The 25502-nt window shown below is 41.9% G+C and overlaps 1 protein-coding gene across 12 annotated transcripts in view; it reads right to left on the bottom strand.

Moving 5' to 3' along the window:
* Positions 1-25502, bottom strand: part of LOC122549101 (lipoxygenase homology domain-containing protein 1-like) — a 344896-nt gene that overhangs the window by 198690 nt on the left and 120704 nt on the right. For all 12 annotated transcript variants that reach the window (XM_043688351.1, XM_043688353.1, XM_043688355.1 and 9 more), the window contains 2 exons: positions 21592-21724; positions 17679-17830 (listed from right to left, as the gene is read on the bottom strand). In XM_043688351.1, coding sequence (XP_043544286.1) covers positions 17679-17830; positions 21592-21724 — 285 coding nt within the window. The remainder of the gene's footprint in view (positions 1-17678; positions 17831-21591; positions 21725-25502) is intronic.

Below are 25502 nucleotides of genomic sequence, written 5' to 3'. Positions count from 1 at the left end.
GTGTAGAATAGACCATATTGGGTGCAGTGAATATAATACATAAAATTGGAAGAGGTACAGATGAAATGCTACTTAGAGTCATAGAGTCAGATGTACAGTATGGAAACAGACACTTCAGTCCAACACGCCCATGCCAACCAGATAACCCAACCAAATCTAATCCCACGTGCCAGCATCCACCCCATATTCCTCCAAACCCTTTCTAATCATATACCCATCCAGATGCCTTTTAAATGTTACAATTGTACTAGCCACCACCACTTCCTCTGGCAGCTCATTCCATACACGTACCATCCTCTGCGTGAAAAGATTGCCCCTTAGGTCTCTTTTATATTTTTCCCCTCTCACCCTAAACCAATGCCCTCTAGTTCTGGACTCCCCTGCTCCTCATGGTTTAATAAACCTCTGTAAACCCCTTAGCCTCCGACGCTCCAGGGAAAACACCCCCATTCTATTCAAACTCTCTCTATAGCTCAAATTCTCCAACCCTGGCAACATCCTTGTAAATATTTTTTGAATCATTTCAAATTCCACAACATCCTTCTATGCAATATTCCTAAAGTGGCCTAATGAATGTTCTGTACAGCCGCAACATAACCTCCCAACTCCTGTATAGGGGAACCTCGATTATCCGAATACCAATTATCCAAAAATCGGACTATCGGAAGGCGATCTCGAGGTCCCAGTAGAAACATTACATCAAAGACATGTTTCCAACAGTGATCGCGTCTTTTGTTTACAGTGATTAAACAGGCACCGTCTCCAAATGACTTACCTTCCACTCTCTCTTTGTCCCCACACTTTCCCCGGGGTTCTCTAGAGGGGTGTACCCGAACCACCACCCTCTCATCCCTCCCGTGTCCCAGGAATAATCTCTCCAACACTGTCCTGTGCAGGGACAAACACGGAACCTGTCAAACATTTGCAGTAAAACGTTGTGTGGGGACATCTGGCTGTGCGTGTGCACGCGCGTGCTATTCGGAGACTTACCCCACAAAGGCAGCTGCAGCAGTCTTGTTGGTGTGCAGTCCAGATGCCCCGGAGAAGGAGCGGGGAGTGAACGGGACGGGACGGAGGGGGTGGGTGCTGGGGGCGGGGGCAGTGTTGGACGGGAGGGTGTCGGGGGGGGCGCTGTTGGATATGGGTAGGCGGGCAGGGGGGTGGAGTTGGCGGTTGGGTGTCGCGCAATGTGTGCTGCTGCTAGTCTCCTGAACGGGGAGCAGACTTTAAAACACCGAGCCCCAGAGGAAAGGCATTTAATCGATTTTCCAAATACTTGATTATCCGAACGAAATAGTGCCTGCCCATCTCGTTCGGATAATCGAGTTTCCACTGTACTCAATACTCTGACCAAAAAAGGAAAGCATACCAAACACCTTCTTCACTATCCGATCTACCTGTGACTTCACATTCAAGGAACTATGAACCTGCAGTCCAAGGTCTCTTTGTTCAGCAACACTCCCTAGGACCTTCCCATTAAGTGTACAAGTCCTGTTTTGATTTGCTTTCCCAAAATGCAGCACTTTGCACTTATCTAAATTAAACTCCATCTGCCATTCCTCGGCCCATGGCCCATCTGGTCCAGATCCTGTTGTAATCTGAAGTAACCTTCTTTGCTGTCCACTATACCTCCAATTTTGGTGTCATCTGCAAACTTACTAACTATACCTCTTATGCTCATATCCAAATCATTTACATAAACGGTGAAAAGTAATGGACCCAGCACCGATCCTTGTGGCACAGGCCTTCAGTCTGAAAAACAACCCTCCACCACCATCCTCTGTCTTCTACCTTTGAGCCAGTTCTGTATCCAAATGGCTAATTCTCTCTGTATTCCATGAGATCTAACCTTGCTAACCAGTCTCCCATGGGGAACCTTGTTGAATGCCTTACTGAAGTCCATACGGATCACGTCCACCCCTCTGCCCTAATCAACCCTCTTTGTTACTTCTTCAAAAAACTTAATCAAGTTTGTGAGACATGATTTCCCACACACAAGCCATGTTGACTATCCCTAATCAGTCCTTGCCTTTCCAAATACATGTACATCCAGTCCCTCAGGATTCCCTCCAACAACTTGCCTACCACCGACATCAGGCTCACTGGCTTGTCCTTACCACCTTTCTTAAATAGTGGCACCACGTTAGCCAACCTCCAGTCTTCCAGCACATCACCTGTGACTATCGATGTTACAAATATCTCAACAAGGGGCCAAGCAATCACTTCCCTCGCTTCCCACAGATTCTAGGGTACAGGTCCTAGGGATTTATTGACCTTTATGTGTTTCAAGACGTCCAGCACTTCCTCCTCTGTAAGATGGACATTTTTCAACGTGTCACCATCTATCACCCTGTATTCTATATCTTCCATATCCTTTTTCACAGTAAATACTGATGCAAAATATTTGTTAAATATCTCCCCCATTTCCTGCAGCTCCATACAATGGCCACCTTGCTGATCTTTGAGAGGCTCTATTCTCTTCCAAGTTAACCTTTTGTCCTTAATGTATTTGTCCTTAATGTATTTGTAAAAACCCTTTGGATTCTCCTTAATTCTATTTGCCAAAGCTATCTCATGTCCCCTTTTTGCCCTCTTATGTATACACCTACTTCGTTTGTACTCTTCTAAAGATTCACTCGATCTATCCTGTCTATACCTAACATATGCTTCCTTCTTTTTCTTAAGCAAACTCTCAATTTCTTTAGTCATCCAGCATTCCCTACATCTACCAGCCTTTTCTTTCACCCTAACAGGAATGTACAGTCTCTGGACTCTTATTATCTCATTTCTCAAGGCTTATCATTTTCCAGCCATCCCTTTACTTGTGAACATCTGCCCCCAATCAGCATTTGAAAGTTCTTGCCTAATACCATCAAAATTAGCCTTTCTCCAATTTAAAACCAACTTTTAGATCTGTTCTATATTTCACTTGGAAAGTAGACAAGCAGGAGACTGGAAGAGCACAGAAAGCCAGGCAGCTTCAGCAGTTGGAGAAGTTGATGTTTCAGGTATAACCCTTCTTCAGGGATGGAGTTGGGAAAGGGGGAGTTGCAGATAAAGAGTGGGGAAGGGTTATGGGTGGGCAGAGGAGTGGAGTGGTGTAGTAGTGATAGTTGAATACACGTGGTAGAAATGATTTGGTAGTTCGATATGAGGAATAAATCCAGCTGGTAGTTGGAAGAAGGTGTTAGTTGGAGCGATGGGAGGGAGAAGGCCAAGCTGGAAAGGGAGTCGAGCGATGGGTGAGAAAGTTATTTGAAGATGGAGAACTCAACGTTGAGTCTTCTAGGCTGCAGGCTGCGCAGGCAGAAGATGAGGTATTTTTCCTCCAATTTATGATCTAATTCACTGTGGTAATGGAAGAGACCGATAGCCATGTTGGACAGGGCGTGGGAAGGGGAATTGAAATGGGCAGTAACTGGGAGGTTAGCCTTGCCCTTACGGGGCCGGCTGAGATGCTTAGTAAAACATTCCCTAAGTTTATGTTTGGTGTCATTGATGTAGAGAAGACCACATCGGGAGCATCGGATACAGTAAACCAGGTTGCAGGATGGGCAGGTGAACTTCTGTCTCGCCTGGAAGGACTTTTGGAGCCCTGGATGGAGGTGAGGAAGGTTGCGTGTCAGGAGGTTTTGCCTCTTTTACGGTTGCAGGGGAAGGTACTGGGGGGATTGATGGGGAGGGTGCCACAAACCAAGGAGTGGAGAAGGGAATGGGCCTTGCGGAAGAGGTGGAGACGGGAAGGTGTTCTTGGTGGTGGAGTCTCGTTGGAGTTAGATTGGATGCGGAGACAAGTGGGGTGGAAAGTGAGGACAAGCAGGACCCTGTCATTATTATGTTTGGACAGATCAGGATTTAGAGCAATGGAGCCAGGAATGGAGGAAATGCGGTGAAAGGCTGCCAGGATGATAAAGGGGGGAAAAGCACATGGTTTAAAATAGGTGGACATCTCAGATGCTTGGGATTGGACCGTCTCCTTGACAGAGCAGATATGACAGAGATAGAGGAATGTCAAAAACAGAATGGAGCTTTTGCAAGATATTGGGTGAGGGGATGTGTAGTCCAGGCTGTTATGGGAGTTGGTGGGTTTGTAATAAATGTCAATCTGTAAACTGTTGCTGGAGATGGAAACAGAAATGTCAAGGAAGGGGAGGGAAGGGTCCAGATAAACCAAGTGAATTTAACGGCAGGGTGGAAGTTTTTGGCATAGTCGAAGAACTGCTCCAGTTCAGCCTGTGTGCAGGATGCAGCACAGCACCGATGCAGTCATCAATGTAACGACGGAAGAATTGGTGAACAGTACCGGTGTATATACTGATGAGGGACTGTTTGACGTGGCTGACAAAGAAGCAGGCATAGCCATGTGAATGCCCATGGCCACTCCCTGAATTTGAAGGAAATGGGAAGAGGTGAAGGAAACGTCATTGAAGGTGAGGACTAAATCAGCAAGGCAGAGGAGGGTATTGGTGGAGGGGAACTAGATGGGTCTGTTGGAGAGGAAGAAACTGAGGACTTGCAGACTGTACTTGTGGGGAATGGAGGTGTATAAGGACTAAACGTCCATGGTGAAGATGAAATGCTGTGGGCCGGGGAACTCAAAGTTTCCAAAGAGGTGGAGGGCGTGATTGGTGTCCCGCACATAGGTGGAAACTAACTGGACCAAGGGGGAGAAGATGGAGTCAAGATAGGAAGAAATGAGTTCAGGGGGGCAGGAGCATATGGAGATGATGTGTCAACCAGGGTCATTGGGACTGTGGATCTTGGGGAGCAGGCAGAACTGGGCAGTGAGGGGCTGGTGGGCTATGAGGTTGGAGGCGGTGGAGGGGACATCACTAGATACAATGAGGTCATGAACAGTATGAGTGATTTTGCCTGATGGGCCACGGTAGGGTCGTGGTCAAAGGGGAGGTAGGACATGGTGTTGGAGATCTCTGCGGCAAAGAGGTCTGTCCTCCAGACCACAACCGCCTTTGTCAGTGCGTTTGATAGTGAAATGGGGTTTGGTGCCGAGAGAGTGGAACGCTGCACGTTCAAAGGAGGTGAGGTTGGAGTTGGTGGGGGGGTGGAGAGATCAAGCAGCTGATATCGCGTGAGCAGTCAGTAATCAAGGGGTTTAGAGTGGTAAGAGGCCAGGAGGGGGTGTCCAGGTGGATGAGGAAGGTTGGAGACGTGAGAAAGGGTCCTCGGAGGGTAGTTGAGACTCTTCATTTGGAAAGACTATTCAGCCCCTTGGATGAAGAGAGCAGGGGCGGTGGTGAAGGGGCAGGTGTTGCACGTTCTGTGGTTACATGGAAAGTAGAGATGGGGGTGGTGTTGGTAGTTGTGTCCTGAAGGGAACTATCCTCTGAAATGCAGACAGGGAGAGTGAGGGGAAGACGTGCTTGACGGTGGTGTTCTGCTGGAGTTATCTGGAATGATGGAGAATGATCCTTTTTATGCGGAGGCTGGTGAGATGAAAAGTGAGGACAAGGGAACTGATCATGCAGTTGTGAGTGATGGGAAGAAGCAAGGACAGAAGCACAGGTGATAAGCTGGATGCGGTTGAGGATCCTGTCAACCACAGTGGGAAACCATGATTATGGACGAGTATAGAGATGTAGAGTACGGAAACAGATTCTTCAGTCCAACACGTCCATTCTGACCAGACATCCTGAATTAATCTAGTCTCATTTGCCAGCACTTGGACCATATCCCTGTAACCCCTTCCTATTCATATAGATGCCTTTTAAATGCTGTACAGTAGTCTCTACCATTTCCTCTGGCAGCTCATTCCATAAATGCACCACCCTCTACGTGAAAAACGTTCCCCTGTCACCCGAAAGCTATGCCCGCTAGCTCTGGACTCCCCTCTATAAACCTCTATAAGGTCACCCCTCAGCCTCTGACGCTCCAGGGAAAATAGCCCCAGCCTATTCAGCCCCTCCCTATAGCTCAAACCCTCCAAACACTGGCAACATTCTTGCAACATTTCTCTGAACCCTTTCAAGTTTCACAACATCTTTCCTATAAGCAGGGAAACCAGAATTGCACACAATATTCCAAAAGTGGCCTAACCAATGTCCTGTGCAGCCTCAAATTAAATTAGGATCAAACTAGGAATAAGCTGCAAGCATTTAATCATATTCAGAGGTTGTTGTTCTGAGCAACACTAATCACCAATGCATCTGCAATATTATCACCCCAATAATAGAAACAGAAAATATCCGACAAGTTGGCTGACTTCTGGTAAAGAAATGCAGGACAATACTTTAGGATGACTGTTTTCATCAGAACATTCCACCAGTAGCTCAAACCCTGTAAGCCTGGCAACATCCTTGTAAATCTTTTCTGAACCCTTTCAAGTTTTACAACATCCTTCCTGAAAGAGTTCATAAAAGATTTACAAGGATAAAGGTTTGCAGGGCAGGAGGTGGCCACTCAGCCCATTATGCCAGAGACAATTCTCTGTTGGAACAATTGAAAATTAATTTCACAATCCTAACCATGGCTGGAAGGTCAGTAAGCCATTTAACATGAAGAAGTTTTATTTATGTTCGCTCCAATACAAAATAGCTTGCCTGGGTGCTCATCAATCCATTCTGTGTCTAGGGTGGATCTGGTTTGTGTCAATCAGGATAACTAGAACAAAACCAGAGCTTCCCAACACAAAGACATGTTACATGTGCATAACACCTTTGACATACCAAAATATCTCAAAGCACAAATCCATGGACCAAAAGCTGGATTTAGGTTTGGCAGCAAGACTGATCATGAGATATTAAGGCAGATGGTCGAAAGCCAGGTCAGAGGGGAAGGTTTAAGGGGCACCTTAGAGAGACACTGCAGTTTAGAGAGAGAATTCAGAAGCTCCAGTCCTTGGCAATTTCACTGCCAATAAAAGGCCACTGAAGAGGTGGAATCTAGGCCAAATCAACATTTTGCTCTGATGAAGGATTACACCCACTAATAGGCTGGTTGATAATTCCCAGTTGGTATTTGAGCAGATTAAATCAGGAAAAAATGTTTCCACTCACAAAAAAGATCCAATGCAAGGGGACAGTGATTTCGACTAACAGGTAAAAGTAAACAAACACAGAAATTGCTGGAAACGTTTAGCAGGTCTGGCAGCATCAATAGAGAAAAATCAGAGTTAATGCTTCGGGCTGATTGACCCTTCCTCAGAACTGGTAAAAGTAAAGCTCTTTTTCCTCAACACAGCAGCTGATTAGGGTTGGCATCCACTGACCGACTGTTTTGGACAAAGGTTCAATGATGACATCCAAAGAGAAACGGTTAATAAAAAAGGAGCAACATGAGGTTGGGGGAGAAGACAGGAGATGGCTTTCACCATTTTATGCAATTGGAGAGCCAGCCTAAGTGCAATGGGCCAAATGGTCATCTCCTGTGTCATGTTCCCTCCTTCTCCCTTCCATCCCTCTGACTGACCCTCCTTCCAACTACCAACCAGATTCATTCCACCTATCGACCTACCAAGTTGTACCTACCGCCTGTATTCACCTATCACTACCTCACCACTCCGCCTCTCTCCCCAACCATAACACTTCCCCCCTTCTGTTTATCTGCAGCTCCCCCTACCCCCACCTCCATTCCTGAAAAAGGGTTATACCTGAAAAGTTGACTTTTCCACCTCCTGATGCTGCCCAGCTTGCTGTGCTCTTCCAGCCTCCTGCTTGTCTACTTTCCAAGTTAGGCAGCATTTCATCTGTACCTTCTCCAGTCTTATGTATTGTATTCACTGCATCCAATACACTACACTGGAGAAACCAAATGCAGATAGGGTGACTGCCTTACAGAACACCTCCAGTCTGTGCATAAGCAGGACCCTGATCTACCTGTAGCCGGTCATTTTAACACAGTGTCCTGCACACATGTCCAGATATCTGTTATCAGCAGGCAGTGAATCACAGTGCAAGCTGGACGAAAATCTCATCTTCAGACTAGACACTTTATAGCCTTCTGGACTTAATATGGAGTTCAACATCTTCAAACTGTGAACATATCTTCCCTTTTTTTAGTATGTTATCATGTTGTCCCCTCCCCCCATACCACTTAATCTCCTTTCAGTCTGGCAGGAGACACACCATTGCTCTGCCATTCTCACATTCTGATTGTTTAATCTGAAGTAACAACATCTTTTCTTCACTGGCACCCTGCACCCACTATCCCCTGCAATTGCCACACCCCCACCCTCCCCAAAAACTACAGCATAAATGCTGTCCCCTCCACACTGCTTCAGCTCTGATGAAGAGTCATCTTGACTCGAAATGTTAGCTTGCTCTCTCTCCATGGATGCAGGTCTGACCCGCTGTGATTTCCAGCATGTGTTGTTCTCAAATTGGATGAAAAATGGCATCTACGATTATGTGATTTTCTGGAATCTGAATGCTTCAGCCTTATCTTTTGCACTGATATGCAGAGCTTCCCCTTAATTGTTTTGGTGAGGATGAGGTTTATCTCTCATTAGTTCCCTTACCACCTAATCCAGCAGTAACATCCTTTAGACTTGAGTAACTCATGCTATAGTGCTGGAGATTGAGATTCTCCCACCCAGAGTACGTTCAGCACCTTTGCCACCTCAGCAATTCCTCCAAGTTCAACATGGACGAGTACTAATCCATCAGCTGAGGGGGAATATGGCAATGAACAGGAGTTTTCCTTGCTAATGTTTCATCTGATATCATGAAACTTCATAGGGTCTAAAATCAATGTTTGGGAATGTCAGGGCAACTCCCTTCCAAAGTATACCAACCTCTGCTGGACATGTCCTAATCCCATCGATAGGGCTGGTGTTGGCAGTATCTGGAACATTGTATGTAAGCTCATTGTATGTAAGCTCTCCCAATGTTGGCACTAACCCCAGATGTAAAGTGGACTATGCAAGTTTGTCATTATTATTTTCAGTTCCTAGATTGATGCCAGTTAGTTCATTGGGTTTCATTCCCTTTCTGAGACTTTCTAGCCGTTATTTCAATTGAGTGGCTTGCTTAGCCATTTGTGAGGAAAGCCGAGTCTCCTGATCTAGAAGCCCACATAGGCCAGACCAGGTGAGAGCAGCAAATTCCTGTTCAGTACATGAGTGAACCAGATGATCAGCAATGATTTGATTGTCATTATTTGACTTTAAGTTCCAGATTTTTATTGAATTCAAATTACACCATCGGCTCTGGTCTCCACATGTCAGGACCAACTGTCATGAGTTGAGACCCACTGCAATTCCATGGCTATTCAGTATAGAATCGACATCTCAAAAATTGCCAATTCTTGGCCCTCATGGCATTGTTAATGAAGCTTTAACTTAGGTGATGGAAGAGCACCGAGAAGAGTATATTGGGAAACAAAGGTTGACTGCTTTGATTTATGTAATACTGATCATGTTAAGTTAAACATGAACTTAGCTTTTTCACAGTTATTCAGGGTCATTTTGGGCATTCTAACAATTGGGTTATGGTTGGCTTACACTTACTCAAATCTAGGTCACTGACTGTGGCCGGTTCACGTTTGCATAATATCAAGCTTCAAGATAATAATCTCTGCAATATATGGAGGATGCTTTTATTTTGCAGTAACATACAGAAGTTAAATATGCACATATTTTATTCATTGAGACTTTATTTGCATTTAGACATTTCTCTGTTACAGCATTGAGACTGTATTTATTCTCTGGTTTATTAAGTATAGAGGTTTTGTTTATATAGACAAGTGCATTTCCATCAGTATATTTCTTACCCAACCAGATTATGACAGTTAACACAATTATATCAAAGCTACTAAACTGATGTCGTGCCATCTGTTTGGTGGGTATTGATTTCAAATCATCTTTATTTGCAAGTGTAGTTGTTAATGGAAAAGCTGTGTTTTGTAGTAGGAAGCAATTAGAGTCATAGAGATGTACAGCATGGAAACAGACCATTCAGTCCAACTCGTCCATGCCAACTAGAATCAAGTCCCATTTGCTAGCATTTGGCCCATATCCCTCTAAACCCTTCCTATTCACAAATCCATCCAGATGCCTTTTAAATGTTGTAATTGTACCAGCCTCTGGCAGGTCATTCCATGCATGCACCACCCTCTACATTAAAAAAAGCCCCTTAGGTCCCTTTTAAATATTTCTCCTCTCACCCTAAACCTATGCCCTGTAGTTCTTGGCTTCCCCCACCCCAGGGAAAATACCTTGTCTATTTACTCTATCCCTGCCCATCCATTTTATAAATTTCTATAAAGGTCACCCCTCGGCCTCCAACACTCCAGGGAAAACAGCTCCAGCCTATTCAGTCTCTCCCTATAGCTCAAAGTCTCCAACCCTGGCAACATCCTTGTAAATCTTTTCTGAACCCTTTCAAGTCTGACAATATCCTTCCTACCAGAGGGAGACCAGAATTGCACACAATATTCCAAAACCTAACCAATGTCCTGTATAGCTGCAACACGACCAACCAACTCCTATACTCAATGCACTGACCAATAAAGGAAAGCATACTAAACACCTTCTTCATTATCCTTTCTACCTGCAACTCCACCTTCAAGGAACTATGAAGCTACACTCCAAGGTCATTTTGTTCAGCAACTAGGAATTTTCCATTAAGTGTATAAGTCCTGCTCTGATTTGCTTTTCCAAAATGGAGCACCTCACATTTATCTAAATTAAATTCAATCTACCACTCCTCAGCCCATCTGATCAAGATCCCATTGTACTCTGAGGTAACCTTCTTGGCTGTCCATTATACCTCCAATTTTTGTATCACCTGCAAATTTATTAACTATATCACCCATATTAACATCCAAATCATTTAAATAAATGACAAAAAGTAGTGGACCCAGCATCAAGCATTGTGGCACTCCACTGTATTTCCCTACATTCTATATCTTCCTTGTCCTTCTCCACAGCAAACATTGATGCATAATACTTGTTTAGTATCTCCCCATCTCCTGTAGTACCACACATAGGCATCCATGCTGATCTTTAGTGCCCTATTCTCTCTCTAGTTACTCTTTTGTCTTTAATATATTTGTAAATTCCTTTTGGATTCTCCTTAACCCTATTTGCCAAAACTCATTCATGTTCCCTTTTTGCCTGCCTGATTTTCCTCTTAAGTATACTCTTACTGTCTTTATACTCTCCTAAGTATTCACTCAATCTCTGTTGTCTGTACCTGACATATTCTTCTTTCTTTTTAGATGCTGAAAATCTCAGCACTGTTAGATGCTATCTAACAATACTGACAGTTTCAATTAATAACATATCTACGTGTGCATTATTATGGACTCTAGGGACTGTGGTTCACAATTTCCCGGTGTAGTAATCCTCTTGACAGGAATTTCCATTATAAGAATCAAGATAAGGATCACACCATTTTACTCTTTGAACCTGTTCTGTCTTTCAAAATAATCATGGCTGATCTGTTGCCTCAACTCCACTTTCCTGTCCAATTCCAGATTCCTTGAGGTAGATTTACGTTATCTCAGCCTTTGAATAGTTCAATGATGGTGCATCCACAAATCTATGGCTAAAGTTTTACAAAAAATTACTACTCTTTGACTGAAGAAGTTTCTCCCCATCTCATTCTTGAATGATCAGCCCACTATTGTGAGATTATGTCCCCATTTTCTAGATTCCACAGTCAGGAAAATAACCATTGTGCCTACCCTCAAACCCTATCATAATCTTATATTTTTCAATGAGACCGCTCCTCATTGTTCTAACCTTCAGAAAGAACACAGATTTGCAGTTTACTCAGCCTGTTGTTATAAAACAGCCCTCACATCTTAAGAACCAACTTAGTGAATCTTTGTTGTACAATCTTCAACACAGCTTTTACTTCAATGATTCAGCAACCTTGAGACCAGGTCTTTGCTGGAGCAGAGTATTTGTGGTACTACAAGTGGTTAACAGTATCTGGGCCCCATCCCTACCCTAAGCATAGAGATTGCAGCCCATGACCTGAATGTAGTGGCCCCAGCCCAATCTGACCCGAACTGAAGCACAGTAGACCAGATCAAAGGTGGTGCCCAATCATGGAAGTGGTTGGGCCAATGAGTGCCACATAAGGGAGTGTGACAATGTTGTGTCATTAAGTGGTTATTTTGTCCTGCATTTGTTTGAAGAGAGGTTTTAAAGTAGAGGTAGAGTGCAGCCTACCAAAGCAGTAGAGTAAATAGCTTGAGCCCTTGGTTTTGTTTTTAAATATTGGAACATTACAAGCAACAATAGAACAATATGAATGGGTGTGGTCAAAGTCCCACAGATTCAGGATTTTTAGTTAACTTTCACCAGCTACTGTTGGGATTTTGAACAGGTGGAAGTTGTTTTGGTCCCTTTCTTGGTTACAGCAAAAAAACTGTGGGTTCCCTGCCTGCTGGGAGTTGCATGTGAAATAATCTACATTTTCAATTTGCCTTTCACCAACAGTGTCTTTATAGGATGTTACTATATTGGACCAATTAATTAGTCATAGTTATAGAGTCACAGAGACGTATAGCACGGAAACAGACTCTTCGGTCCAACCTGTCCATGCCGACCACATATCCTAACCTAATCTAGTCCCATTTGCCAGTATTTGGCCCATATCCCCCGAAACACTTCCTATTCAAATACCGATCCAGATGCCTTTTAAATGCTGTAATTGTAACAGCCTCCACCACTTTCTCAGGCAGCTCATTCCATACACGCACTACACTGCATGAAAAGCTGCCCCTTAGGTCCCTTTTTGTCGTTCCCCTCTCACCTTAAATGTTTACCCTTTAGTTCTGGACTCCCCCACCCCAGGGAAAAGAACTTGTCTATCTACCCTATCCATGTTCCTCATAATTTTATAAACCTCTATAAGGTCACCCCTCAGCCTCCGACGCTCCAGAAAAAACAGCTCCAGCCTGTTCAGCCTCTCCCTATAGCTCAAATCCTCCAACTCTGGCAACATCCTTGTAAATCTTTTCTAAACCCTTTCAAGTTTCATAACATCCTTCCAACAAGAAGGAAACCAGAATTGCATGCAATATTGCAAAAGTGGCCTAACAATGTTCTGTACAGCCGCAGCATGACCTCCCAACTCCTATACTCAATGCTCTAATCAATAAAGGAAAGCATACCAAACACCTTCTTCACTACCTTATTTACCTGTGACTCTACTTTCAAGGAAATATGACCTGCACTCCAAAGTCTCTTTGTTCAGCAACACTCCCTAGTACCTTACCAGTAAGTGCACAAATCCTGCTTTGATTTGTTTGTCCAAAATGCAGCATCTCACATTTATCTGATTTAAACTCTATCTGCCACTCTCAGCCCATTTGCCCATCTGATCAAGATCTCATTGTACTCTGAGGTAACCTTCTTCACTGTCAACTACATCTCCAACTTTGATGTCAGCTACAAACTTACCAACTATACCTCCCATGTTCACATCCATCGCATTTATATAAATGACAAAACGTAGTGGTCCCAGCACGGCTCCTTGTGGCATTCTATTGATCACAGGCCTCCAGTCTGAAAAGCAACCTTCCACCACCATGCTCTGTCTTCTACCTTCGAGCCAGTTCTGTATCTAAATGGCTATTTCTCCCTGTATTCCATGAAATCTAAGCTGAAAATATGTTGCTGGAACAGCGCAGGTCAGGCAGCATCCAGGGAACAGGAGAATCGACGTTTCTGGCATAAGCCGAAATCTAACCTTGCTAATGTATAATTTATAAAATCACTTTGGATTCTCCTTAACCTGGTTTACCAAAGCTATCTCATGTTCCCTTTTTGCCCTCCTGATTTCCCTCTTAAGTATATTCCGACTGTCTTTATACTCTAAAGATTCATTTGATCTCTCCTTAACCAAAACCTCAATTTCTCTAGTCATCCAGCTTTCCCTACACCTACTAGCCTTTCCTTTCACCCTAACAGGAATATACTGTCTCTGGACTCTCATCTCATTTTTGAAGGCTTCCCATTTTCCAGCCATCCCTTTATCTGCAAACATCTGCCCCAATCAGCTTTTGAAAGTTCTTGTCTAATACCGTCAAAATTAGCCTTCCTCCAATTTAGAACTTCAACTTTTTGATCCGGTCTATCCTTTGCCAGGCATTTGCAGGCTTGCCTGGCACTTGAATTAATCTTTTTGAGAAACTACACTAACTTTTGTCCTAGTCAGAAACTATTCCTCAATTCAGCTTCTTGAATCCCTGCATGATGGTTGAATTTCACAGGATGCAAATGTCACGGCAGCTTCCTAATTGTTGTATGTTGACGCTCAATATCCATTATTTTACATCACAAATAATTTGACATTGGGAGTGGAATCCTTTCTTTCTGATTTATGGCAATGATATCCAAATTGTCAGATAAAGACAAGGCCTTCGACAAGGTTCCTCATGGTAGATTGGTTAGTAAGTAACATGGGTTCCGTGGAGGGGTAACCAATTGGATACAAAATTGGCTTGATGATTGGACACAAACTGGTGATAGTGATTTGTTGTTCAGACTTGAGGCCTGTGAACAGTGCTGTGCTGCAAGGATTGGTGCTGGGTTCATTGTCTTTCATCATTTATATACATGATTCATATGAGAATAACAGGAGGTATTGTTAGTTAGTTTGCAAGTGACACCAAAATTGGTAGTATAGTGGAGAGTGAAGGTTATATAAGTCTACAACGGGATCGTGATCAACTGGGCCAATGGGATGAGGAATGGCAGATGGAGCTTAACTTAGATAAATGTGAGGTGTTGCAATTTGGTGAGACAAACCAGGGTAGGACTTCCACAGTTAATTGTAGGGCTCTGGGGAGTGCTGTCAAACAGACCAAGAAGTACAGGTACATAGTTTCTTGAAAGTGGTGTCACAAGTAGACAAGGTGGTGAAGAAGCTGTCTGGCATGCTTACCTTCATCAGGTGGAGCATTGAGTACAGGAGTTTGGATGCCATGTTATAGCTATACAAGACATTGATAAGGCCACATTTGGAGTACTGCATACAATTCTGGTAGCTCTGTTATAGGAAGGATGTTATTAAATTGAAAAGGGTGCAAAAAAAAAAAAGTTTGTTGCGAAGACTGGAAGTCTGGGTTAAAAGGAGAGCCTGGGACTTTTCTCCTGGAGGATAGTAGGCTCAAAAGGTACCTGTTAGAAGTTTATAAAATTATGAGATTCATAGATAAGATGAATAGCCATGTTCTTTTCAGGGTAAGGGAATCCAGAAGTAGAGGACATATATTTAAGGTGAAAGGGGTAAGATTTAAAAAGAGATCTGAGGGACAACTTCTTTCACACAGAGAGTGGTACGTATATGGGACAAGCTGCTCGAGGCACATATAAGTGCAACATTAAAAAGGCATTGACAGGTACATTGATAGGAAAGGTTTAGAAGGATATGGGCCAAATGTAGGCTAGTGGGACTAGTTCAGATTAGGAAACCTGGTCAGCATGGATTAGTTGAGTTTCCATGCTATAGGAGTCTAGGATTCTAGCTAAAGTCAAATGGACAGCCCTCTGCATCTTTGGGAAGCAAATAAACCAACAGGGTTTAAAGGTTTTATGCAAAATGTAGGGCATTGTTAATAGCAAACTACCCTTTGGAAAATGATATTTTCAACTGACAAATGCAGGCAAATATAACTCCGAGCTATTACAGAGATCGTGTAAATGTAATTGAGTTCCGGAGTCCTGAGGTCATGTTGCAGTTGTATAAGACTCTGGTGCGGCCGCATCTGGAGTATTGTGTGCAGTTTTGGTCGCCATACTATAGGAAGGATCTGGAGGCAAGATGTTAGGGGTAGATTCTTTACTCAGCAAGTCGTGAGTTCATGGAATGCCCTGCCAGTAGCAATGGTGGATTCTCCCTCTTTATGGGCATATAAACGGGCATTGGATAGGCATATGGAGGATAGTGGTCTATTGTATGTTAGGTGAGCTTGGATCGGCGCAACATCGAGGGCCAAAGGGCCTGTACTGCGCTGTATTTTTCTATGTTCTCTCATCCATAGCTGACTTGTAGGCTGAAGACAAACTTGAAAAATCAGGGCCATGGTTACTTTCAGTTGTAACGGTATGCAAAATGATGATAAAAAACAAAATAACTGCGAATGCTGTAAATCAGAAACATAAACAAAAGTTGCTAGAAATGCTCAGCAGGTCTGGCAGTATCTGTGAAGGGAAATCAGAGTTAATGTTTCAAACTCAGAGGTTTGAGGGAAGGGTCTCCTAAAAGTTGAGAACCCTTCCAACATCAACTCTCAGTCAGCACCAGACCCAAAACATTAACTTTGATTTCGCATCACAGATGCTGCCAGAACTGCTGAGCTTTTCCAGCAACTTCTGTTTTTGTTTCTGCAAACAGTTGATCATAACTTCAGTTATAGTTTTTTTTTAAAGAAATTCAGCTGGCCTATGGCTTCATTGGTAAAACAGTCTAATGGTTCACAGCAGTTTTTGTTCTGGCATATCCCACATTGCCTGAAACCTTTCTGACATACAAATGGGAAAAATAATAAGTGGGATGCTGCCTTTTCCATGAAATATCATTCTCATGATTTATCTTGGCTGTTCTATATCCCTTGTCCCTTTTAATTAAGTACAGCAGAATGCCCATTGCTGGTGTTTAGTCATGGAGATCAAAAGGAGGTGGAGGGGTGATGATTGGGGTTGGTTGATGTTGGAAGGGATCACAACTTTTTGGGGAAATTTAGCACGTCAATGACATCTCGGTCTGAGTGTGAGCAAAGGCTTATTTTAAATTACTCCACATCCTGAAAGCAAACTTCAGGGATTCAGGTAAAAGACTTGGGGATACACATGTACTCCAATTTCAACATAAAAATTACATCATGGAGCTATGTGGTTTCCTTTATCTCCAAATGTAGATTGATGTCAATACTTTGGGGGAATTAAAGCATGGTTGTTGCACCACTAGATGGAGAGGAAGAACTATGGAAATTTGTGAGATAATTCAAAGCACTGCTGATGAAAATAGTCAAGAAAAGCCAGGCAATTCACTTGGTGTTCACTTTCAACTACTGCACAAAAGCACGGGTTAGAAGATTTCTCTTACTAAGAATAGTCATTGATTCATAGAATCCAAACTGTATGGAAATAGGCCATTCTACCATCAAGTCCACACTGACCCTCTGAAGAACATTCCACCAAGACCCAATAGCACTTCCCCTCCCACCCCACATTTCCCAGGGCAAACCTTAACTTGCATATCCCTGGACACTATGGGCAATTTCGCACGGCCAATCCACCTAACCTGCACATCCTTAGACTGTGGGAGGAAACCAGAGCACCCAGAGGAAATCCAAGCAGACACGGGGAGAATGTGCAAACTTCACATATACAGTCACCCAAAAGGTGTAATCAAACCCAGGTCCCCGGCACTATGAGACAGCAGTGCTAACCACTGAGCGTGCAAAATATAGTCATTTTACATACATATTCTATATGTAAGGTAAAAATACAAGGAAATTCCAAGCCATTAATTTTCACTATCACTTATGTTATCATCCTATTTCAAACATCTGATAGTCTGGCTATAGCACTTCTGACTGTAAATCTGCTCCCTTCCTCTTGTTTCATCATACTGGAAAAGTGAAGGGTAAATCACAAGCATTGTGGTAATTTACTTTGCTCAATAAAATCCAATTAAAATTGTAATAAAACACATTGATTAATAGAAAGAAAACTTAGGTCACAACATCAAATTCCAAACCTGGCCTTTGCGAAACTTCAATGGATTATTTGATCTAATAAGTTGCCTTGAGCCTGTGTCGCCTTGTTTGCCATATATGACAATAAAGACATTAGCTTCTGTACCACCATTCCAAAGATCTCCAGTTACAACAAGGACTTCATACTTCGTCACTGAAAGTAAAATCTTAAATTAATATCTCGCACATCAATTTTCTTTCCACGACTGAGTTATTGAATTAACAGAAACTCTACCATTAGTTCAGTAATAAATTATTTACAATTTGTTTATCATATTTAAAGCTACACATTAAGCAAAATAACAATAAAGTAGCACCTTCAATATGGAAGAAGTTAAAACATATTGAGGAGAATAGTTGCAAAGTTATTGGGACATTAAAAGAGTGATTGAAGGTCATGTCAATCCATGGGTTAAAGGCCGACAGTGAAACAAAGTTTTTAGAAGAATATTCTGGATTATGGTCGAGATGATGACTTAAAAGACAACTTTCTATCCCTAAAGATGTGAATAATGGCGTGGACGTATATAGAAAACCAGACTTTTGGAGGTGGTGGATGGCAGTGGGGGGATACATAATTCAAAGAGGTTGCAAGTGCTAAGCCATAGAAGGAGTTACTTAGGTATATTCATTGGATCCATTAAGGATAAGGTAAAGATAAGCAATTCCACAAGATAACAAATAAACAAATTTGTTATAGGACAGGATAGGGACAGCCACAAGTTGGAATTTTTGGAGGATGGGAACAAGGATTAATTGAAACAATTGAATGTGGAACATTGGTAGAACAGTTATCACAATAATGAGACAGAAGCAGATTCTAATGCAGAGTTAGAAGGAAGCAGGTTTGGTCAAGCAGAGGATTTGAATGATCAAGCATAATTCATAGCTTTGTCTGTTGCATGAAAATGGAATTCATAGCAAATACTAAAAGCAATTGCTTCAGCCCTGTTTGGTGGTTAGCCAGACGAGGTTATGACTCATTTGAAACTTGATGTCAATGAAATGGCATGAAAGTAGTAACAGAGTCAAGAGAATGGTAAATAGTTAGAATGAGAATACAATACAAAAGAGCACACAATATGGAGGCTAACTCAAGCCTGCTGACAATGTTAACGATCACCACAAATAGATGAAGAGGAAGAGGTAACTGTAGATAATACTATGGGAAAATTTCAGAGGTGATAATGTTAAGGGAGAAAAAGCCGTTGCTGGAAATGTAGGTTTTCAGATATGCAGGGTAGAGCCATGCAAAACCAGAATCTTAGATTGAACCGAAGGGTCTGCTTCCATGCTATACATCTCTATGACTCTATGACAAGTTGTTGAATCACGATATGATTGTGTGTCAAATACTAAAGAGGCGGAGAATAAGAGGGAGATGGTCACAATCACAGAGGATATTTGTGATGACTTTGACTCTGGAAATTTCAATACTGAGAGACAGGTGGAAGTTGAACTAGATGGAGTCCTACAGGACAAATCCAAAAGTTATCTGCCACTTATCAGTCCAAGCTTGGATATTATGATATGATACAATATATCATAATAATATACTAAAGCAAAAGTAGGGGAAAACTGGGGACTTAGAGGGAAGGGACACAGAGAAAGGGGGATTTGAGGAAAGAATATGGCTTAAAATGAGAAGAAAAACCTTATATTATTTGTGTTAATTCTGGCTTGTTAGGCTAGTGCTATGCAAGTAGGTGTATTGCATTAATAGGTTTCAGTCAATGACATTAATACCAGTTTCCAACACCATGTCAAAATCAAACCATTACCAGGAAGATAATGAAATAATTTTAGTCAGATCTTAGAGAATTGCATGAATATCATGTGACTTTAAAAGCCACTTTCTTTCTTACTTGACATTCTTCAACTGGACATCATTTACCTACATTCAGATTGTTTAAATTCAGGACAAACTATTAAGAATTTAGCCCTATGATTCTTTGAGGAGCACACAGACTATCCACATAATTATTTGGAGATGCCGGTGTTGGACTGGAGTGTACAAAGTTAAAAATCACACAACACCAGGTTATAAGTCCAAAGGTTTATTTGGAAGCACTAGCTTTCAGAATGCTGCTCCTTCCACCTTGCTGCATTAATGGGTTCATAAGTCATGCTGACTGAGGATTTGCCGACCAAAATTCCAGCTTGCTGCTTCTCTCTAGTTGTTAGATCCCAAATACATTATAATTTGAGACCACAAATAGTTCAAATTGAAAAGATGCCAGTTTCATGCAGAAAGTCACTTACATTATGAAGTTATAACTATTGTGATTTCCAGGAGAACTTTGGGTCAAAGTCTATGTTTATCTTAAGATGAGGCCAGATAAAAATTTTCACAAAGGAAATAAAAAAAGAAGCTAAGCATACATTAAAATAGGATTTATAAACATCTGATTTTGATCTTCAGAACCAGAAGAATTTATCAAAGGTTCCCTATACTGTATTTCCAGTCTATTTTTAAACTATGAGATGAAATGACCATTGTGGTTTTATGAATATAAACTTTGTCAGGTATTGCATGTAGGCTATATAAATCAGGGTCAATGCTGAATTAGCTGATTTTGACTAAGTCAGGTCCTACAATTTTCTTTTCCCAAGGTCTATGGCTTAGGGAGGTGAGAATTAACTCCTGTTTCTATTACCTTCATTCAATTTGCAATTAAATTGTACATTTGAAAAAGTATTAAGCTCTCAATACCCTTCATGGTTAAACAGATTACAAATATTTGCTTAACCATTAATTCAGCAAAGTGCTGCAGAATGATTACATTCATAAGAATCGACACATCACCTCTTCATTCATCACTTCCTTTTCACCACAATCCTGTTTAATATATCTCTTCAGGCATTTGTGCATACATTCCTTAAAGATGAGGATGTGGCACTGGGTAAATTGTCCCTAAGGGAAGTCAGTGCGGGGGCTTGTGCCCGAAACGTCGATTCTCCTGTTCCTTGGATGCTGCCTGACCTGCTGCGCTTTTCCAGCAACACATTTTCAGCCTAAGGGAAGTCAGTCCAGATACAAAGAGCCTCCTTCTGTATTGTAACTATTTGGTGATTCCATTCTGGATCTAAGTGATAGGAAATTACAGCCTAATCAATTCTAGGGAAAACAATTATCTTTCACCTGAATCTCCAACAATAGAGCAACCAGTAACTACATTTTTTCACTTTTTCTCCTTGGTCCAGTAATCCTGCAGAATCCCTCTGGAAACAGCAGGGTACCACAGAGAACTGGAGTGTTCTGCTGGGTGAATATCTTTGCTGTCCTGTTTTTAACACAGGTTCATGTTTAACTTGTTCATTACCTTACATCTGGTTCACTAATGCCCGAAGGAAAGGAAATCTGCTGGCCTTACCAGTCTGATTGATGTGTGACTCCAATTTCATAGTGATGTCATTGCCTCAACTGATTGTCTTAAATGCTCTAGTAAACCATTCAGTTATCTTAACAACAATTAGGAGTGGGACATAAATACTGACCTTGTTAGTGACACTCAAATCCAATGAATAAAAGTGTAAAAAATGATTGAGATTAAATGATGATGTGACAAAAGAAGATGGATGAATTTCTCGCCTGAGACATTTAATCAGCCTTGTCTTTGAGATGGTTTTCAAGTCAATTTCAAATTAAGAAAATAAGATGTTCAATATTGTGAATATAATGAACATATATACATTATCAACAGGGCATAAGTGCAGGTATAACATCTAAGGGCACTTAAAGTTAAATGTACTTTAAAATTAAGGGGAATAAATCCTTTTAATTCAGGTTCAGTAAAACATCTTTGCTATTAGGCCCAATAAACCAAGAGAACCTGCACCCTGGTCATAAATAAATATTCCATGATAAACAATATCTCTTGTAAATGAAAACTGCTTCTTCTCAAACAGACTTACCTGGGAAGACCTCTTTACCATTTTCCATAACAGGCACTTCTCGACTGATTTCTCCATCATCTTGATTGCGATCCATCCAACTATTAACATTAAAGTGATACTCTTTACCAGAGGGCACATTCTTTAAATGGATCTGAAACACACCAACACAAAATTATAGTAAGATGGTATCTACAAACACAAGACCAAACCTGTTCACAAATTTCTGTTTAAAGAATGTGGGGGTCAAATTGGACAGCTGCCAAAATCAGGTATAAGTAGCATATAAAAAGTTTTCTGCTTGCTAATTATATTAACTGTAGCATGAAATCCACATTAAATAAGTTGCCACAGAACATCAGGGAACGCAGATTTGTGCAAGAGCAACACCACTAAAATCCAGACCGTATGTCCTAAAGACTAAATACAATCTGGTTGCAGAAGAGGTCAAAACTGGTTAAGCAATATTTGAAGACCAGCCAGAACCTACAAATAGCATACCCCAGGGTCCTTAGATACTGCACTGGAGGCCTTGATGCAGGAGGGAATAGTCATCCAGACAGAGTTCAGTGCCTACTGAAAGGACAGTGGAACTGTGACTGTTGCAGAAAATGCATTTTATTCCATGAGATCTGGATGTAGTTTAAAAAAATTAAAGACTTCATATGAATTGGCAAGGTCAGTGATTAAATGTTCAAATGCTACCTCATGCCCCAAATATCTCATTCTTTTCTACACCATCTCATCTACCATTCATAAAGCAAAAATCTTTATAACCCATGATTCATATACCTCATTTATAACATCATACCTTCACACAGCAGAACACTCATCTCTCACCTTGCACAATTTACCAGCTATTCAACTATTTCAGGCACATCACCAGACATGTGGCATCATGCTCACTAATATATTTTTTTCTCTCTTGCAAATATGGTGGTCAATAATGGGCAATAACAGTAACAGACATTCTAACAGGGAGAAAGCAAGCATATTTGCATTTCCTCATAGCCTGCACCATCTCCTCCAAGGCTATCATTGGGGTGTCCATTACTGGAAGCAAGGGTCAGTGGTCAGAATGAAACCATTAAGGTTGACCGTACAATTCATCTTCCAAAATTCAAATTCACCCTCATCCTCAATATTTAGTGATTTAAATTTGCAGTTGTAAGCATGCACCTTATAATTTTTTGGTCTTCCCTCAACCCAAAACCTGCCCTTGTTTCTTATAATTTCAGATGCTCAAAAACTGCCAGCTGGCCAGCACGTGGTGCAGGAATTTGAAAGCCTAGATAAAGATTTAAAAATCACACAACAACAGGTTATAGTCCAACAGGTTTAATTGAAGCACACTAGCTTTCGGAGCGTCGCTCCTTCATCAGGCGATTGTGGAGGGCACAAATCTAAGGCACAGAATTTATAGCAAAAATTTACAGTAACTGAAATTATACATTGAAAAGTACCTGGATTGTCTGTTGAGTCCTTCATCTGTTCAAATACCATGGTAGTTTCACTTCTTTCATGTGTAAATCACAAAACCTTTCTTTTAAAAGTTGCATTATCAGCTTAGCTGTAACAATGGGTTACATATGTTGAAGGTGTTAGCCAATATGTTGAAGGTGTTAGCGCCCCCCCCCCCCCCACTCCGTGTTCTCTGTCTATGCCATGATGTTTTACGGTGATAGTTTCACTTCTTTCATGTGTAAATAACAAAACCTTTATTTAAAAAGTTGCATTCTCGGGTTAGCTGTTAACAATGGTGATAGCTAGGCAATATGTTGAAGGTGTTGGCCCCCTGTGTTCTCTGTCTATGACCTGATGTTTAGATTGATTCTAATCTAAAAAGTGAGATAACGGAGTTTTACATAAATTAATGCAGTTTTTGAGCAAAGTACAACTGGGGTAACTTTGTACACCCCAGTCCAACACCGGCACCTCCAAATCAACACGCACACATGCATTCTCTCTCTCTCACACACACACACAGACAACATTCTAGATTTTGCTGTCTCTGAGCGACAGCACACATTTTTCTGACCTTTTTGAAAATGCACTGAGCTACAAACATCATCATCCCCTTACCCCCTCAGTCCAAGGAGTGCAAACCTTAATAAAAATGTCTGCTAACAAACTGGCCTCCAACGGCATGGCACAAAGATCACAAGAGCGACCGTACAAACAGAATCCAAAACCTGCCTTCCCATTCTCAACACACAACATAAAAACTACACTGAGACACTATTCCTAACAGATCCTACAGGCAATCAGCTACACAGGGCACTCAAAGATGGATGGCATTCAGAGACAGAGGCTATTGGGATACAGAGGGTATCCAGATAGAAGGTATTTAGATAGAAGGTATTTAGATACAGAGGGTATTTAGATACAGAAGGTATTTAGATACAGAAGGTATTTAGATACAGAAGGTATTTAGATACAGAAGGTATTTAGATACAGAAGGTATTTAGATACAGAAGGTATTTAGATACAGAAGGTATTTAGATACAGAAGGTATTTAGATACAGAAGGTATTTAGATACAGAAGGTATTTAGATACCGGCCACTTTTCGCTGCTGCCTGTCCCGATGTCCGCCTTGGAGGATGGTCACCCGAAGGTCCATAGTCAAATGTCCTGGACCGCTGAAGTGTTCCCCAACTGGGAGGGAACACTCCTGTCTGTTGATTGTTGTCCGGTGCCCATTCATCCATTGTCGTAGCCTTTGCTCGGTTTCCCCAATGTACCATGCCTCAGGGCATCCTTGCCTGCAACGTATAAGATAGACAATGTTGACTGAGTCACACGAGTACCTGCCATGTACAAGGTGGGAGGAGTCCCCACGTGTAATGGTGGTATCCATGTCCACACTCTGACATGTCTTGCAGCGCCTACTGTGATAGGTTTGTATGGAGTTGTCCTGAGAGCCGGGCAGCTTGCTACAAACAATGATTTGTTTGACGTTTGGCGGTTGTTTAAAGACAAGCAGTGGAGGTGTGGGGAAGGTCTTGGCGAGGTGCTCATCCTCATTGATAACGTGTTTTAGGTCATGAAGAACATGGTGTAGTTTTTCAGCTCCTGGGAAGTACTGAACAACAAAGGGTATCTTGTCGGTTGCAACACGTGTCTGTCTCCTGAGGAGGTAGTTACGGTTCCTTGCTGTGGCACGTCGGAACTGGCGGTCGATGAGTTGAGTATCGTACCCCGGTCTTGTGAGGGCATCCTTGAGTACTTCCAGGTGCCCGCCACGTTTTTCCTCATCTGAGCAGATCCGGTATACACATAGGGCTTGTCCAGAGGGGATGGCTGTTTTAATATGTTTTGGGTGGAAACTGGAGAAGTGTAGCATTGTGAGGTTGTCTGTGGGTTTGCAGTGGAGTGTGGTGCTGAGGTGTCCATCCTTGATGGAGATGCATGTGTCCAAGAATGAGACAGATAAAGGAGTGGCGCTCCGAAAGCTAGTGTGCTTCCAATTAAACCTGTCGGACTATAACCTGGTGTTGTGTGATTTTTAACTTTGTACACCCCAGTCCAACACCAGTATCTCCAAATCATAGATAAAGATTAGATTGTTAAGACGAGATGTTGTCAGTCTAACATTTACAACAACCAACTTAGATAATGACACAGTCCATGTTTAGAGTGTGGCTTTGAAGGAGGATGAGCAATGGAGAACCCGACAATGGGCCTTAAAGCAGGATGCCTGGCTATATTCTCCATTTATTTATTTTTTTTAAACAGAACCTACGACACTCCTGTTTCCTTTTTTTCTTTTTTCTAAACAAGACCTATGACACTCTTGTTTGTTTTTTTTTTTAATTTCTTTCTTTTCTTTTTGTGTGTGTGCAGGTGTGTATATTCTCCATTTACCCTGCAACTGACTAGTTAGTACTGGATCTGCAGTTACTTTAAATGACAGAAATGGTGGCCATTGCTG

This window comes from Chiloscyllium plagiosum, chromosome 4, assembly GCF_004010195.1.
Source record: "Chiloscyllium plagiosum isolate BGI_BamShark_2017 chromosome 4, ASM401019v2, whole genome shotgun sequence".
Lineage (NCBI taxonomy): Eukaryota > Metazoa > Chordata > Chondrichthyes > Orectolobiformes > Hemiscylliidae > Chiloscyllium > Chiloscyllium plagiosum.
Note: the sequence above shows the minus strand (reverse complement) of the source record. Positions and strands in the feature narration are given on the sequence as shown.